The sequence below is a fragment of the Camponotus vicinus genome, unplaced genomic scaffold (assembly GCF_025532165.1).
Source record: "Camponotus vicinus isolate PSW18456_S1 unplaced genomic scaffold, iyCamVici1.0 SCAF_9, whole genome shotgun sequence".
NCBI classification, from domain to species: Eukaryota; Metazoa; Arthropoda; class Insecta; order Hymenoptera; family Formicidae; genus Camponotus; species Camponotus vicinus.
The window spans coordinates 2,138,387-2,158,007 of NW_028141981.1; the positions used below are offsets into that span (position 1 = coordinate 2,138,387).

General features: G+C 32.8%; 1 protein-coding gene across 1 annotated transcript; it reads left to right on the plus strand.

The window, feature by feature from the left end:
* Nucleotides 1-1,481: 1,481 nt before the first annotated feature.
* LOC145977429 (protein Wnt-11b) lies at nucleotides 1,482-18,399 on the plus strand. Its single transcript, XM_083109414.1, has 6 exons — nucleotides 1,482-1,888; nucleotides 2,225-2,590; nucleotides 10,311-10,552; nucleotides 11,928-12,280; nucleotides 12,506-12,777; nucleotides 17,056-18,399. The coding sequence occupies exons 2-6, from the start codon at nucleotides 2,505-2,507 to the stop codon at nucleotides 17,228-17,230; spliced, it is 1,128 nt and encodes a 375-aa protein (XP_082965540.1). The 5' UTR covers nucleotides 1,482-1,888; nucleotides 2,225-2,504; the 3' UTR covers nucleotides 17,231-18,399.
* The last annotated feature ends 1,222 nt before the right edge of the window (nucleotides 18,400-19,621 follow it).

Here is a 19,621-nt window from a genome sequence, read left to right on the forward strand (position 1 = left end):
TTATCGACGGCAATGGGGCACCGGAAGGGCCGGCCGAAGTACCAGCCTAAGAGTAGAAAGGAAGACGAACGATCGACACCGTGGACAAAATTGGCGCGGTAATTAGCGCAGGGCAAAGGACTTACGAGTTCTTCTAATTGATGCACTTGATGAAATTCACTTGCTAATTGTACGCCATCGATTTGTCTATTGAAATAATATATGCGTACAAATATGAAAGAAAAAATGTGTATCGGAAAAACTTAGAAGAGATAAAAATATAGATTTAAATTATTTATTTATAAACGTTGTAAAATAGAATGAAAGGTAGGTTCATTGTTAATCGAAAATAATTCAGCGATAAAAATTTATGTTGAAAATTAAGAAATTATTTAATTATTATAAAATAAAATATATATATTATTTTTTCGAGTAAAATTTGCTGAAAAATATTTCTTAAAATTCAATATCAAATAAATTATATCAAAGTTAAATATAATCAAGTTGAATCAAAAAATAGAAAGAGAGAAGAAGAGACTTGACATTACTATTTTTTCTATATAGAAGTATTTGAAATCGATACTCTAATCCGATTGATGAATCGAAGGACCAATGCTTACTAGTCTTTAAATGGTAAGGCAAGGATAAATTGTTTTGGCTCCGCCTTGTAGTAAAACAAATGATCACAAAGATACCGCCTGCTCGTTAAAATCATCCCGCGAAGGTAGGCTTGGTTTTTCTTTCTTTTTTTTAAGATATTCCTCGTTATGTGAGGTGTATAATTTTCGATAGAATCGAACTCTAGGAAAGCAGTGTGTTGAAATTAATTAGTGATTAAAAAACAAATAATTTGTACGCCGATAAATGATTTAATTTATTCTTTTTTGATTCATATTGGAAAGGTTATTATTATATGTGATTCTTATGAAATAATACTTTGAACTAAATGAATTAGAAGCCCATAAAATATTTTATTTCCTTCGCAATTCTTCCTCATAATATGTAATTCTTTGATCAATGAAATTTAAAGTTAATATTCCTTCAGATTTGATTAAGTAACATTTTTTCTAGTAATATGCTTGTGTCAAATGTATTTAAAATTGAATAAAAAAACAATTTTTACGTTTTTCCAATTTTTTTGAATTCCCGAGATTTCTAGAATCTCAATCATTTTATATCTATATATGTATAAAATATATTTTTGTCAAATAAAATCTATTTTGATTTCGTCCATGTATAAAGTTGTAAAATATAAAAGAGATTTTATCTTTATATATGATGAATAAAAAGAAAAAAAATAAATTTTAGATTTTAGAAGGGGTTAATGACAATAATTGTCTTTCTTCTTCATTCGGCGGCATCCCTGTGTCGATTGCCGGACTCCTCGTATATCGAGGAAAGAGGAGATTCAAGTAGGAGGCGAAGTAGGAGGAAGTGAAGTAGAGTAGGAGGACTCCACCACCACCATCGACTGGCAAATCCTGCGGGACTGCTCCGACGGACACCTGTAAGCACGCAGACTCCCTGCCGAGCCGGACGCACGGTGCACGAGAAAGTTCGCCGAAATCGTCGCAGATCCTGAAGGATCCTGAGGCGTACTGTCGATGCGTTTTTCACTCGCGATTTCAACGAAAGTGATGCCTAGTGTCTGTGCGCGTGTTTTACATGCGACCTCTCGTCTCATCTTTTAATTAGTTATCAATCACGTTATTCAAAAGAAAGAAAGTCTCATATTTGAAAATAATTTAATCAGTGAAATTATTAAAATTATTCGATATTAAAAATGTAAATCATTCAAAACATAAATCATTCATATATAGTTTGATCACGAATTAATAATTTTGGCCTTTAAAAAGTGTATTCAGTAATGATTAAGGACAATTTCATCGATAAATAAATTTAAAGTTCGGTAAGGATTGATTAAAAATCTTTACATCTTATTTTTAATTATTATTAATTAATCTTTGCTATTATTTTTAATTATTATTAATTAATTTAAAAGATATATAGTTCATAAGTTTTCTTCTTTCCAACTAATCAATAGAAAAATTTAATTTCTAACGAAAAGTTTCTAAATAACATGCACAAAATTCTATTGTCCTGCGAAATAATATTTAAAAAATATCAACACGAATAAAAATATTAATCGGATCCGATACATTATTTTTATCATAAAATTATTTTAAAGAAAAGGTAATTGAGTTAATAATCGAATACAATATTAAATTACATAAATGTTATATAGGATCAACGATTTCAATAAGGATATTATGAAGGAGATAAAAAAGGGACTTTTTAAAATGCATTAAAGACAATTCGAAGCCTTCAGTTTTTCCACAAAGAAAAGAAAATTCTTAATAGCGATAAATTAAATGATGAAGAACGTGATGAAGAGATCTCAAATCTTCGTGAAACGATTCATGCAACATCGAGGGATGGCTGATGGTCTTTGAAGAATAAAAATTGCAAATAAAAATCGTCTTCGCGGTATTCCGTTAACTTTTTAGAATGTGAAACGGGAAAAAATGCAAATAAAGAAGCTAAGCGGTGGTAAAGTCTGGCTTCTGCTGCTCGTGTTGGTGGTTCAAGATGGCAGATGTATAAAATGGCTGTGAGTACTGATTTATCTTAATTTGAATATATTATTCAATTTTGTATTTTATATATTTCGCACATTCAAGGAATTCATTTTACAATAAATCTGCGATAAAATCAGTTTTTACGTTATGTCTCTATGTTCGCGAACTCTAAAATGTCAATCGGTTAACGCAACTAAAATGGAAGAAACTTAACTTATTATATAAGAATAATATCCAATCAAAATTTTTTAAATGAAAATAGCTATCGCATTGGCTACCATTAGACATTTTCATTCATTCAAGTCCAGATTTCTGATTTCATCATTTTTTTTATTATAATTTAATTTTCTCTGTTGCACATATATAAGTTTAAATCTAAGTTTTAATAATAACATTTGATTATATTATTTTTTCTAATAATATAAAAATAGGTATCAATTTTAAAAACATATAAGATATATATAAAAAATATATTTTTTAAATATAAGATATATTATTATAATATATTATATAAATATATTATATAATATATTATAATTATTAATATATTATATAAATTTAAGATGTATTATTTAAAAATATGTTTAAGATGTGTTATTTAAATTATTTATATTTGTAATATATTATTAAAAATATATAAAGGAAGAATTCATAACTTCTGCTAGATAAAAAATTAGAAAAGAAATAAATATCGAATTATACAATTGCAATAACAAGCCAAAGATATATATGCATAGTCGTATGTAAATATTCTTCAATCATTGAATCAAGCAGAGATATCTGAGAAGTTTCTCTATGATCAGCGAACCCTCGTAATAATGAGTTCCATTTGCGCTCTCACGTTCGCTCGCGGTGGCTCCGAACGAGTTCGAAGATTAATGTAGGTCCGTTAATGAGAAACAAATAGATTAGTGGCCGAGGGAAACGCGCTCGAGAGCGCGAGCCGGAGACGTAGTCTCCTATTCTCGATCTCGATCATTATTTTCCTTGAATCAGATCGGACCATGGCGAGATTTAGAGGCGATCGACATAAATTTCGTACTTGAATAAGGAATAAAGATATCGCTGATGCCGCTTTATGGGCTGCATATGTAAATAGCGATGCCTTATGTTCGTAATCCCGACCAATATGTTTCGCAAATGAAAAGAGGATGATTATCAGTACCAGTTTTAGACATAACTCGCATCGTGGCGAATTTATTGCGCTTTTTTTCAGACTAGCCGTTTTTAATTATCAGCAGTGATGATAGAGAGATAGAATTTTTTTATCATGATAAAAAAGATAGAGAGTTTTCTTTATTTAATTCATATTATCGAGTTTTTATTTATCAAGAAAATAATTTTGAAATATTTCTCTCTCTCTCTCTCTCTCTCTCTCTCTCTCTCTTTTTCATAATTGCTTTTAATATTACTTTAGACTTTGGAAGCTTCTTTAGATGAGAATCTTTAGACCAATCAATTTCGGATTGTTATTGATTGTGGACAAAGTAATCATGCACAAAGATTAAAACGAAAATAAATTTTAAAATAAATAGAGGAAAGAATATTATTAAATCGCAAGATAGATATGTTAAGATATTAGTATTATTTATATATATATATTTTTTTTCTTTATTTTTTATTCTGCTTAAGATTGTTTCGTAAGTCATTTCTCATCATTCATCGATTTCTATTAATTATTTCTACGCCAAAAATCATTTCTTTCATCTAAAATCGTTATCAAATTATCTCGTTAACATTTAAAGCTGATGTGGAGCGGATTGTCGAGTAACCTTCTTTTTCGAGAATTTCTCGGCCTCTGGAAATGCTTTAATTGTCGTGCGAGATTTGTGTCGACGAATTTCATCGTCTGTGAAGGAGGGCGCGAGGTAAAGGCTAAAGGGGAAGAGAGCGGAAAAAGCGGAAACAGAGAGAAGGTTGAGCGGTGGAAGATGATGAATGGCGGAGTGATGGTGCTTTTGCGTGCAAAACTGAAAGTACGACGAGGGGAGAGGAGAAAATACGTAAGGAAGATGATCGGGGAGCGGCACGAGGATGGCCGGGGGTGGAAGATTAGGGGTTGCCTACAAATCGTGATTTATAAACGACGGTTTCCAAGAACTCGCCCCCCCAGGAACGAAGCCTACGCAAGTTCTTCTCACGATTCATTTGTTCATAATTATCGCGGCCGACATTGACGGATAATTTCGAAGGGTGATTCAAATTCTCGGTTTTGTTGCTTTTCTCGGGCAACCATCGATCCTACATTGTCTTAAAGTGTCGGTAGCAATGTGTCGGACGATGATCTTTCTGCATTAAGAAGTGTCACCAAACTTGCCGCGCAGTTTTATTTTTTTATTTGGAAATAGTAGAATTTAGACGAAGAATAATGACACTTATGTCTTGAAAGTAAAGTAATAAAGATTTAGGAATATAAATAACGGAATTTCATATTATATTTTCATTCTTCTCAAGGCGCGTCATTTTTTTAGTACAATTTTCTAATCTCGCGATTTAAAGAAGTAATAATCTATCCTGAACTGCGTCTATGGAGCTATTAATCATCGTCTGAAAGATCGAAGATTGTTGCTTATGACTTCGAGACGACGTTGCGAATAGCATTCTCAGTGAGCAATCTGCGGCTCTTTCAGCGGGATCATGTGGATATCTTCGTCGAATCGAGGCCAAGGATCGATTTATAATAATTTACTTGCAACGCCCGCAACAAACGCCCGAAGGGTCACATTGAATCACACGCGAGCTGCTATTTATAAGATCATTCTTGACGAGGCGATCTCTACAATGCATCGCTCGTAAATCACGCATTCTTACTTAACGCGAGTTGGAGAGCAACGGTATTATATCGCTGTAGCGTGGAATTCGCGTCCTACACAAGGAGATCCTAACTCGCTCGTCTCGTTAATTTGTCATTCAAGGGACACCAACGTCGAAGGGATTATAAACAAATTGATGTTAATTGCGAAACAAGCTGGGTTAATCAATGAAGTACGACTTTGTATAATAATGAAGAATAAAGAAAAAAAAACATTAATAAGATTCGTTGACAGATAATTAAGATGTGATTCCATTTTTATCTCTTGATTGATAGTGTTTTAAGTACATCATCTTTTCCCCCTTTTTTCAGTTAATATACGCGAATGCACGAATCGGTTATATCTGATCGCTCGTGGTTTCAGGATAATACAAACCGATTTCATTTCCTCTCTCGTCTTTTCAGATATGCCTTTGAACAGTTCCTCCTCTTTTCAATCTCTTCGATCGGACAAACTCGTAGGCGCCCGCTTATTATCGGTCTCGTAAAAACTACGCTTTACGATTCTACCAGTCAAAATGAATTTCGAAAGTGCAGCTGGTCTATATGCAGTTTCGAAATATATACTGTGATTCTTCTTTTTTTCCGAAGAAACTGCCGTGCATTTTCATAAGAATGTCTGCCACGAATGTCCGTGAAAGTCCTTCTGTCGCGAGATTCTCGCGCGTAAAACGAAACGGTCAACAGTGTACAAATCAAATTATGTAAAATGGTAATATGCACGATAACATTACTACTTTCCTCGATAGCGATCATTTACATGGAAATTCTAAATGGGAAATCAAGGGTAATGTACGTTTTACGTTAAAAACATTATTTATTAAGAATAATACGCGACACAACATATTCCGGAATAGCCGGAACAATTTAAAAAATATATTCTTCAACGTAAAAGAATCTCTTCTTTTTTGTGAAAAGAGGTGAATATTGCCATGAACCGTTTCGAAATCCCATGAGAAGCGAAACGAAAGGCACAGCTTCGACGCTCGTCAGGATGCTCGTCAGTAGCATTATACCCGACATCCCGCAGGGTGGCACGATATTATACGTCAAAGAGTAAGAAGGAAACATTAGAGCTACTTATAACGAAGGTAGTTATTGAACAATGCAAACGCGATCGCGAAATGACGAGAGATAAGTTGGCCGTAAGCTACTCACGCACGCGTGTGGTATTCATTGTATTTTGTAAATTATTAGCTGCGTTACAATGGGCAATTATCATGTTGCAAGGCACTTCGTAAATCATTTTACCTATTTCTATCTTGGCCGTTACATTTCATCTTCCATCGAGATCTGTATAGATCTTTCTAACGAGCTTCAGTTTATTATTCCAAGAGATATTTATCTTAGATGAATTATTCATATTTTATATAGAACACACTTGTGCACTATGTTTATTCGCTAATCCAAGGAGATTAATCTAATATTGCAAGGTTCTAATTTTATTCTGTGTAATATTCGACTAATTTGATAATAAAATTTTATTTTTTACGTAAAAATTCCTTTCGCAGATAAATTACTATTAATATTTGCGATGTTAATTATTATGTGCATAGTACATTCTCGAAACTAATCAGAAGTAAACTATTGCTTTGAGCAGTGATTGGCCTGATGGTACGCATTGCCGCTGATAATTAATTATCTGACACACGATAACAAGTAGTTGCGCATTCGTCTTGAGAGAGCGACTCATAAATTACTTTACGCGCAAAGCTGCGGGCCAAGCAATGCATAATGCAGCTGAAAATTGTACTTAGCTTAATTATACAAGCGGTCTGTTATGTATTTTACTGTACGCAAGTGACTGTACATCGATTATTTATTATATGTATCGTATTTTTTACGTTTGATATTTTTTTTCGGTTGCCAAGATAATTTACCTTATTAAGTTTCGAAATTACTTACAAATTTATGATAGATCTCTAGAAAAAGTATGCCAAGAATTCTAAATATTCGCGATAGAGACTATCAGAATGTCAATTAAATTATAATATAATTGATCAAAAATGATGGAAAAATAAAATATAAAGAATATAAAATATTTTTTTCTCATTGATTGCATTTTCAAAACGAAGAATCTAAATATAAATATTGTGAAAGAAGTAATTTAAAAATCCAATCCGTTATCGCTCAGTTTATTTCTATAATGGATTGATCGTATAAGATAAGATATATTTATCACACACTACAATTTTGCGTTATTACGTTGTTTATTGTGGCTAATTGAAATGGTTGTTTTGATAAATGTTACTTGTTATGAATTACGTAACAATGCGGAACTAATTCGAATATGTGTGATATATCGATAATACGGTTGACGTATTGTAATATGATTTATTATAATTGACAATATAATAAATGTTAGAAAATGTCTGATATATATTATACGTTGTAATTGTTAATAGAAATCGATAAATTGATCATAGAAACTGCTGCTGCCAAAAAAATAATTTTAAAACGTAAACAATAATATAATTTTCAAAATAATTATAACTTTTTGTTATATATTAAACATATATCGTCTAAAATGTGTTAAAATTATAATTAGAATCTAGACGAAAATATCTGGTTACGCTTTCTAATTTTCAAGTAATTATCTTGTGAGCCGTCGCTTATTATTATTCCGTTATTACTTTCGACAAGATCAAAATGCTGTCGTTAGAAAGCCTGCTTTAATCATAGCTTGATTAATTATAGAAATATGTACATTCTTGTGGTTAATTTAATATAATAATTATATATACATGTTAATATATATGTTAATTTTATTAGCAATAATTTTGTCTTCAAATCTAGCTGCCTTTAAATGCGTTATTAAAATAAAGCCAATTGTTATTAATCGTTATTAATATAAAATTAATTATTTGTCAACACATATTGCTTAAGGCAACAATTTTGATCTAATTGTTCGTTTTGTTAAAAATTTGTTAAACATCAATCACACAAAAAAAAGTGATAAAGATTGTCTTTTACCTCTTCTTTCTCTTTCACATAACTATATGAATATTTATTTTTCTTTAAAAAATTATGTTTTTTATTATGTGATTGTATTTGAGTTATCACTAAATAATCTAAATATATTTATTTATGGAAAAAAACATATAGTACTGCAAATACTTTTTTAACTTATACGAGTAATTGGCGCAAAAATTTTGCTGTGGAAAAAACAAAATTATAATCTATCGAATCTATTCGCGCACAAGATCAGTTGAATTTAATTTTTACTTTGCATTTATTTGTGATTAAGATGTAAAATCAATAATTAACTTTCAGTTGAATACGAAACATGACATGCTACATTTATTATTTTCTCTGAGAGTTAAGGTTCCTCATTAATACATATCAGATCGCCGAAGTAATCATCGCAGATTGATGCTTTAATGAACTGATAATTTGAATCAAATATTTATGGTTCGCAAAGAATGAACATGGTAAAAATTCCTAGACCGTCCCGAGTAAAAATGTTTCCATCGTGTCGTTTCTTCTTTTTGAGACACGCAAATGATTCGAGACGCGTGCTGGAGAATTGCGAAGCTTTGGCGCCCTTCATGCGTGCGGCTTTAATGAGCCGTGCGTGCGAAGAATGCACGCGCGATATGTTTGTAAAGAGACATATAATCTTTTACTGCCATCTTTTCCCCTTATAGAATATTTTTCATTTTTGCATATATTTGTCGCGCGGTGTCGAACATCGTATGAAAGTATTTATTTCAAAGAAAAACTACAAATTCGATAGTACCTAAAATAAATGTTACAACAATGTAGAATAGATCGGAAAGAGGCAAGGATATATAAAATTTATATTTGATATTAATGAGAAGAAAAGAGATTTATCGGCCCAGAAAGCCATTTACACGAATGTTACAAGTTTTATGCAAAGCGTATCGCGTTCTCGCGTGGGTTGTAGGGCAATGTGAATGCACGCTCGCGAGCGTTTATGTGGAAATAATATTCCTGAGTCGAGTCGTAACGCGGCGAATCTCTCGGCGAAATGTCATCGAGAGGAAAGGAGCAAGTTGGCGTGAACTTGCAGCAACAGCAGCATCACTTCGGCGGTAATAATGAATTAGAGAGTCACGGGCTTTTGATAGGGTAATTTCAAGGGTAGGCTCCGTGACACGGGGTTGGCGATTCGGCCATTCCCAGGGTTGTTACGTCTAGACGTGGTGCGGCGACCGCGTGCACGGGTCATTTCGACTTTCAGGTGTCCGTAATTATTATCCCCCGTGTGCGCTCTCGCGCGTTGCGAACCGAGGTTTAGAGCCGCGCGGCATTCAACCCGCGGCGCTTAAAGCCGAGCCCTTTTCAGCCTCTCGCGCCCTATAATTTTCGAAATTCACCCCCTGATTTACGGCACGGCGCGGGTCGTACCGGGACTGGAGAGGTGGAATCGCTCACGGCTGTCGGCCTTTCGACGATCATCCGTCCGACAGAGTCGTACATGCCGAGTGCTTCACCCCGAATTCTACGATCGCGTGTTCTAAAGTGTTAAAGGCAAGGGAGAAAGGAGATCCTTCATGCTAGAACTTATTAAGAGCACCTATTGTTGAATTCTCAATCGCGTAAAACAATTCTGGATCTTTATTGTAATATGTATTACGAGAGCAGCAAAATATTTGTAAAAATGACCTTTATATATAATGTTAATTAAAATGTGTTATAATTAATTAATTAATTATAATGTGTTATATATAATGATCTTTATTTCAAATTTTATAATTTATATATTATAATATAATTTAAAATAACTAACTTTAACGAGATATTTTTTCACACACACGTACTTGGGATCGAATATGTATTTAGATTTAATTTAGATTTAATTTATGTAATAATAAAATATAAACGCGTGGCCACATCAATAATGCGCGTTATTTTTCTAAATTGAAAATTACGTAGTGGCATATTTAAACGGATAAATCGAAAATTATTGTGTTTAGCGGCCTCGGTCACACCGACACGCAGGATATGTGGACCAGAGAGGCGTGCACCAGTGCAAAGAGCACGGGTCTGCTGGAAAGGAAGCAAGCAAGAGCCTGCAGGGCTACGCCGGATGTGATGCCCAGTTTAGTGCAAGCTGCCAAAGACACATCTATAGTATGCCAACAGGCATTCCGACATCGCAGATGGAATTGTAGCAGCATCGAACGCGCGCCTGACTACACTCCCGAATTGCTTACAGGTTTGTACTAAATATCACGTTGTCAAAAAATTTTTTAAACATTCTAATAATGTTATTAGAATGTTTAATATATAAATTAATATTATTATAATGTTTAATATATAAATTAATAATATTATATTATCTAAAGATATTACGAAATATCCATCTAATTTTTTCCGAAAATTATAATTAATAATTAAAAAATTATTGAATTAATAATAATTGAAAAAGTATCTATTAGATATACTTTGTATGAGAAATATCTTCTGTTAAATCTATTGTAAAAAAAATTAACGATGGAGGAAAATAAACTGGATATTGGATTTCCCTCCTTCTTAAAAATTAGCAACTTTAAAGTTAACGAATTAAAAAATTTAAATTATTAAAAAAGAAATACATCGTAAAAATCTTTTAATATTATTCCTAACATTGACATCTCTTATCAATATCGAAAATGTAAAGATTATTATTATATATGAGACTATCTAGTTGTATTATTATGCATCAATATTTTACGTATAATAAATTTGTAATCAGTAATTTTGCGAGACAGAGAGATGCGAAAGTCGATGAAGATTCCGTGGAAACGTATCGAATATCCTTTGAGAGATTTCCGACGTAAATAGGAAGCGCCTGGCAGGCGCGCCTCAATTAGCGATCATTAACAAACCGTAGTTTCCCTCGGTCTTCATCCTCTTGCCTCGTGACCGGCCTCCGTCGGATTAATCGCTCGCGTTTCACGATGGTTATATTGTAAATAAAAGTGTGCCCGGAGAGATATCGAGATATCTTCCGTTAATGAGAAAACCGAGAAGCGCCAATGAGAGATATATCACGACCACGCGAACGTAATTTTCGCTGTTGTATTTTTCATTTCCACAGTACGGTAATCGGCTTTTCTTCAATCATTTCAATTTATAAAGGAAAGACTACAAATGTAATTTTTAATTTGAGAATATTAAAATAAAATTTAATTCGTTACAATGATACATTAAATGTAATCTACGCGCATGAGGGCGCACTTCATAGATTAAATTATCGAAATTTAAAAATTTGAAAACTATTGTTGTACTGATAATTACTTTATATAATTAATTGTAAATAATTATATATAATACACGAGTTGATTTAACAAATATAACACTAATTTTATAAATCCTTAATAACATGTGCGAATAAATATATCCCCAAAAATTGTTTCTATGAAACATAAAAATATTTCTTCATTATTGACAATTTAATATTCATGTAATCTGTAATATAATATATCTGCAATATAACAATGTTTAATATATAATTTTATTTCTTTGAGTAGTGCACCAATTCATCAGTGCATCAGCTATAAAAGAAAATTGATCGTTTCACATACGTGTTTCGCGTGTATTTATTACAGGAACGAGGGAGCAAGCCTTTGTTTATGCGATGTCGGCTGCTGCTGCAGTCTGGCGACTTGCACGAGGATGTGCTTTAGGGAGTCTGGCGGCTTGTTCCTGCGCGACTCCACCACGAAGAGAGCCACCTTCACCCTCGGCACTTATGTCGCCCTCGTCTTTCACCGCCATGTCCGTTTCCTTCGACACGTTATCCATAAGGAATTCTTTTAAATGGGGCGGCTGTGGAGACGATGTGAGATCCGCCTCGAGGATGGCAAAGCGGTTTCTGCAGGGCGCGACGCCGCTCGGCACTGGCGCAACCGCCAAGTTTATGCACGCTGTTAATATGCATAACAACAGGGCAGGTCGAAGGGTGAGTGTTTGTGACGGAAGAATAAAGTTATTAAAATTAATTAAAACAGATGTGTAGAAAATTCGGCGATTTCTCCCAGAGAATTTTCAGTTTCATCGTTACAATATCTTGAGAAGGATACCTCAAGTCGAGATGAAATTAATCGAAGAATAAGATATCTATTGGTATTCTCGAAGCTTAATATCTCGAAAGAGTATCTGATAATTAATATTTCTCGTATGACAGGCGGTCGAGCAATCCTTGACTCTGGAGTGCAAGTGCCACGGGGTGTCGGGATCCTGCAGCGTGCGTACCTGCTGGCGCGGTCTGGGCGCATCGGGACCATCCGCCGCCGGAAGTCGTTTGCTTCGCAGATACGCTACCGCGGCTGAGGTCAGACCAAGATCCAGCGGCAGACTACCTCCTTTATATCATCACGACAATCTACTATACACGACTAAAAGTCCGGATTACTGTCTACCGGATAAGAAGAGGGGCAGCCTCGGCACGATCGGCAGGTTAGATGGGTTTTATTATTTTATGTGATGTATAAATTGTATTCGATCACATATAATGGTAACAGTTACATGATATAAATCGCCAAAGATGGAATACTTAAATATTTCTCTAAAATTTGAAGATACAAAGTGCAAAAATGTCGACGATAGTTATGTGTCTGAATATATTATATATTCAAGATCATCTAATTTCTTAATTTTCCAATTTATCAAAAGCATAAGCTATATAAAAGATAAAAGATAATTGCATATTGTTTCAGAATTGTGTAATCATGGAGATGCTATCCTCTTTAAAACGACTAGTCTTTCAGAATAGAACTTGTTAGAGCTAATAAATTGGTTTAACTAGCTCGTTAAAAATATTTAATTTATAAACTTGTGATTTCGTAAGCACACTACAAATTTCAATGTCTCTTGACATGATTCTTATCGCTCGAATTGCACTTTAATGTGACTAATAACGTGAAAAAAAGGAATATTTATTAAATTTTATTACGAAATGATTTTTTTCACATAATGTCATATAATTCCGTCCGTTAACGCAAAGAAAAATAAGATAAACTCACTTCTTCGTTGATTATTGTGTTATTTAATCAAATGATATTATGTACAATCATAAATATATTCGTTAATATATGCATTTAATATGCATAACGATGTTTCTTGTCAAAAGCAAAAATTATTTTCTCTTAAAATGTCTAAACGAATAGGCTATCGAGCTTACAAATGATTGAAAAGGAAAGTATGCGTCAAGATAATTTAGCGTTTATGTTAATGCTGCAAAAATTCTTCTCCTGGCTTTTTTCGTTCCTCATCTGAAAAAAAAGCGCGAACGACTTGGCAGGCAGAAAAAAGGTATGCCATGGTGGTTCCGTAAAGTGAAGGGCGGCCAGGAAGGCAAAGAAAGATATGAAGACTGCAGCCGATCCACTTTTTTCAGTAGCCGCAGGCTGGAGAGTCTCCTTTCTTTCTCGGCAGTAGTTATCTTCGCGATAGGTCATTAACTTCTCTCGAAAATACATTTGAGAAGCTAATTATAATCTTTGATGATGAATTCTTGCGATGATGAAATCTAATGTTTGATTGAAGTAAAAAATATTGAAATTGACGCTCTATGATTTTTCTTACGACATTCTGTTAATGTGTGATTTCAGTTCGCAAAAAGGCACTGCCCATTGATAGCGAGCTCGTGTGATTTTATCGCATGCATTTTCCTAGCTAGTAATCCAGGTTATGGGCTGATGGTGTATAAAAGTGCGAAGAAAGACCATTAGCACGGCTATAACGTGGCTCTTATGAGGCATCCGGTCACTGTTGTGACTTGCGATTTCTTTTTCAGCTTATACTCATCTTCTAGTTGCAATCAATGATTTTAATAATCATTATCTCAAAATAATATCTGCAGGGTAAATATTCCTCTAAATCATTTATAACTAAGCCTCTCCAAGTTGTTTCCAATGAAATATTGACTCGAATGTTGTTATATTAACTAATTTTGCTTCAATAATAAACTCTCTTCGTTTCTCTTATGTTAATATTCTTTATTTTAAATATGAGATATAAACTGTTAAAAATTGTTATTATATATTATAACCGTATAAAAGTTTATCTAATCAAAAATTACTCCAATTAGACAGTTGTTCATTTTATTAAACAATAATTATTATTTCAACATTAATTTTTAATGGCATGTTTAACTTATCCAATTATTCCCTTTAGAATCTTAATTTGTCGGTTGCAATCTTACTTTCTGTAAGACGATTGTCGTTTTTTTATTCGATTTTTTGTTATATTAGTCGAAAGTATCAAGTCATATCAGATACTAATAAAATATTTCGTTCATCTTGTTACTGTCTCAGGACGACATAAAATGTCTAGCCACACGCAACGAATTTCTCCACTTCGATTAGTTATCTTCGACATTAGCTAGAGAGTCAGGTTTATTTATGTGACTACGTCCATAATTACGCACGAGGCGAGAATGAGAGAAGACGTCTCAGAGATAGGGTGTCCTATCATCTCGACGATGACGACACTCGTTCCGAGCCTGTTTTCGAAATCGAATGAATAGGTCTGTTTTATGATGCCGAATACCGTTACGACTGCCCATTCACAGTCTTGTTTCTGGTTTTTTTTTTTACGAAAGGTGTTAACGTTAATTTTCGCTACGTGTCATTTCGCGAGTTACCGCTACTGTTCGAAGAGCACTTTTAACGACGCTACTTTACGACTTCTTGAAAAGCCTGCGCTGCAGGGTAGAGTTTTCCCGAGACCCACATCATCCTTTAGTCATGGCTTGTTTGATAAACATGGAACGAATTTCTCTTCACATTAAATTCGATATAAATCGTCATTTAATATATTTTCCTCATTTTTAATAATTATTAAAATATTGTGTATAATCAAAATAAGTTATACAAAATGTTCTTAAGCAAGATTATTACATATAGAATACTGTTTGAATTATCCTGCATAAGAAACATTTGCTAATTCATCATGATGAAAGAAAGATGCAAGTCGCATCCGGTCTAGCAAGAAGGGCGGCTTTTTGCAATATACGATGATTGCATTCGTTACGGATTTTCCGGCAGCAGAGAAGATGGCTCTTCATCTAAAATTATCTACGCTTTGTTCCGTGTGAATTAAGATCACCCACGGCATTTCAAGAATAACGTTTTGTAAGGTGGAGGAAGTACCGGATATATGCGATGGATCCGGTGAATTCTTTGTTTCGTTTCGTTCGGTCCATAAATCGTCGAAGCTTATTATTTGTACTCTCCATGCGCTTACACAAAAAACATGCGACAGAGAAAAGATGTTGATATAAATTATATATCGGATGTCACGATATTTTTCTATGATCATAATGACCCATATTTCTATTGTATATTTAATTCCAAATGCAATTGTTCCCCCCACGTATAAAAAATGTGATTTTTATATTATTTTAAATAAAATAAAAAATAAAATAAAAGATAGTCCTAAATGATAAAATTATGAAAAGTACTTTTATCTCTTGATTTTGAATAAAGCGTGTTACATATATTAAAAAAATGAAGATAAAAATTGAATTCAATTAACGTAAAAAAAATTTTTTCTTTTGATAATGATTTCACAAGAGATAAAATAACATATTTTTTGGACTTTATAAGTGATCAGGAAGCTTTCGTTCATTAATGAGCATGCCAACTCTCTATTCCTCCGATTAGCCAATATATCTTAGTCTATCTTAGTCGGATATTATTTTCTTTTTATGAACATGATTTCACGTATTAATTTTGTGGCGAGTTCTATCGGCGATGCGAACTATCGCGCGTGTCCCTGATGCGCGAGAAGTTTCTTTTATTTTTAAAAGACATGTAAAACGAAATCCAATAATTTTCGAGGTGATTTGTGAACTAAGTTAATCCGATTCGTTTGTTTGCTGATATTTCATTCGCCATTACTAATATGTAGTGTCAGTTCTTTGGGCACCACTGACTCACCTTGCCGGTTTATAGCTTACAACCCAATAATTATAAGCCCGCGTATAATTATACAAAATAGGCGTGGCGAATATTTATCGCGCGGGATGCCTTCGATCGTTCCATGTACGACGAGAGATTTTTCGTGATCCTTTTTTCTTAACACCACGTATCCGCGTAATCTACGCAGATAGTCTCGTTTGCTTAAAGCCAACATCTTTACAGCATATCAAGTGGACATCATGCAAATCGATTAATAATAGAGTCCGAGAAATTTTATCGAAGTAACCGGAGGCAGTTTCGATTATTAAAATTACATAGTTCTTTCTTTCCCCTTCCATAGATTATCATAAATAATTTCTAAAGAACTATTACGTACGAATAGGATGAATAGTCATTCACGTAATATCCGGTAAATGCGATTATATTAATAGAATAATTGTGCAAATAATAAAAAATAGTTAATTATCGCTAAAAATATTATACTGAAAAGTAATTTAAATAAGATCTTACTTTATATACGAGTTTCTTTTTTTAATTGTATATACATATAGTCCAATTTAAATTTTTTTTTAAATTATTTCATATTATTTAAAGTAAAAAAAAGTATAATATAAAAAATTCAGTTTTCACTTTATCTCTCTTTTTTTCTTTCAGTAATACATCAAGTATTACTCTCTATTAATATTAAATTTATTTTGTACATATTTGACTTATTCATAATTTATTAAAAATTTCTAGGAAACTAGTAATTTAGAAATTAATATTTCTATGTAGCAACAATCATATAAAAAATTAAACAAAAATTTTACAGACAATGTAATGGCAGTAGTTCTGGTTATGAGGGCTGCGAATACCTTTGCTGCGGACGCGGTCACGTTACCAGGACCGAGAACATCCTGGAGAGATGCGACTGCAAATACATCAGTTGCTGTTATGTAAGATGCAAGACGTGCAGACGGGTCATACAAACGTACGAATGTAATTAAAGATGCGAATCTGGGACAATTAATATGTACGAGCGGGATGAATGCAGCCTTAATCCGCTCGAAGAAGGAAGCACTGAAGGGCTAACGACGGAATTAGATCTACATACGCGCGCGTCACATGTAACGATCCATTCAATTTATATAAATTATATAAACTAAGACCAAATTAATTCTACGAGATGCGCGAGGATGTGAAAGTTGCATCTCGAGTGAGATTTGCACATTCGGCGGCAAGTGAAAACCTGATTTCGCGCGCGAATAAGAAAAATGCGACGTTAATTTAGGCGATAAATTATTTATCGTGAATATATAACTCATGACAGTACGTAATAGAGGAGTTATTTATATCATGCTATATTTGCTATTTATTCAATGTATGTGCGTGTGCATGCGTATATGTGTGTGTGTATGTGTATCGTGGAAATTCTATGTTTGTCTGCACCGCGAGTGATGATAATCCGTTTGCCTCTCGATAATCGCGGAATTAATGTAAATTGCGTTACGAAGGGATCGTCGTAGTCGTCGACATTTCACGACTTTAAACGTAGATCAAAGCAATGTATGTACATAGAATGCTCAAATTCAATGTAACCTACATTCTGCAATATAACTTGCTTAGAAATGACATCTCAATCTTATTCAATCGTTTCCCGCCAAACGAAAATAATTTACATAACTCGCACGATGGAATTTACAATTTGACACTGTTTAATTAGATACACGATAAGATTCAATTTTCATAGTGGAGATTTATGCGTGAATATAAATTAATCAACAATATATATCGGATCAGATCGGCTTATCGCCGGAAATAACATGAAATATTTTTCATTTTCTCGTCAATTTAAAGTTTTTTCTTTTTTGTATAATATTAATTATTCGAAAAAGAAATTTATCGAATTAGAAATTTATCGATCAGATGGAATGACAAACTAATTCGCGTTTTATATCATATTAAATATGTATCATGTCTGTCGGAATGCGTGTGAATGATATAATAAACACAATGATACCTGCTCGCAAGTTTGACCAAATTTAAACATTTCATTCTAGATTATTATTGTAAGAGACAATAATCGAAGAATTTTGATTAATATTGTACAACCTCGAAAATTACTTTTTTTCTCTACATTTTTTCTATTATATACATCATCAAATAAAAATTTTATACCTGTCTAATCAAGTGTTATTAAAGTAATTTATTTTACACAGTTTTTCTTAATAATTGAAAACGCATTATTCAAGTATATTTAAGGAAATTTCTGTATTTCTTTTCCTTAATGATATTATTTTGTATAAAAACATTATCTTCAAATTTTTTTCTAAATCAATTTTGTCAGCATTTTCCTTGTAGCACTAATTAGTGAGAATTTTCTTTATAACATTAATTAAAAGTTATTTATTAAAAGCTATTAATAAAGGCTATTCTCACATAATAATATCCAACAATTAAAAAGAGATGATTTTGATATTCATATATTTAAGAATTAAGATAGTAATATTTGTAAAATATTAATTTTCTATATTAATAAATCTATTCAAGATAATAGCAATTTGCAAACATAGTAGACATCGTACATATCAACAAAAAAAAATATTAATAAATAACCTTTATTTTTTTATTAAATTGCTATTAATTTGATATTAAGTTTTTATTTAATATTAAGTTTAGCATTGCCAAATATGATTGGAAAGAAATATATGACAAAGATATCATTTATCTCAAATATAATTTTACTGCGGAATAGTAAGCCGGACCTATCAGGCAACTGCTCCACTCATTAAGCAATTCGTCTCAATATAAAGTAAGTTCTAGAAATACTTTGAATTTAGCCAGAATCGACATATTGAACCATAATCGACATATAAATGTATATTTTATATATTTATTATTATTATCCGCTTCTTTATATTTGTCAATAAATAAAATGTCAATAAATAAATGTTCAACATAAGGTCCTTTTTCGCGGACCATTTAAGCATAGGAAACTGAATTTAATAAAATTGTACTGCTTTTCCAATCCTAGTATAAAACATCGATACACAATAATCGTAAAATAATATTTTACATACTTGGCGATGATCCTGCAGCCATCATTGTGTTTTCAATGCATCTCGACGAGAGAAGACCTCGAAATAATCGAAGATGATTTCGATCGATTTCACGCACACAAGAGAATATCATTGATATCAAAAATCGCGATCCTGTTGATTACGATACGATTGTATATACACGATTGGATATGTTTAGATTAGAACACTTTAGAGGTATTCTCGAGAGCTTTTCACTTTTAGACAATAACAATTATGAGAAATATATGCGATCTGTTACACTGCACTGTATCTACGTAGCACGATTCGAAGTATTAGAAAAGAGCGGCAAACTTCTGA

Coding starts and splice junctions, on each gene's coding strand:
- LOC145977429 (XM_083109414.1), top strand. CDS start 2,505: ATGCAAATAAAGAAGCTAAGCGGTGGTAAAGTCTGGCTTCTGCTGCTC. Junction 10,553..11,927: donor CACTCCCGAATTGCTTACAG/GTTTGTACTAAA, acceptor TATTTATTACAG/GAACGAGGGAGCAAGCCTTT. Junction 12,778..17,055: donor AGCCTCGGCACGATCGGCAG/GTTAGATGGGTT, acceptor AAAATTTTACAG/ACAATGTAATGGCAGTAGTT.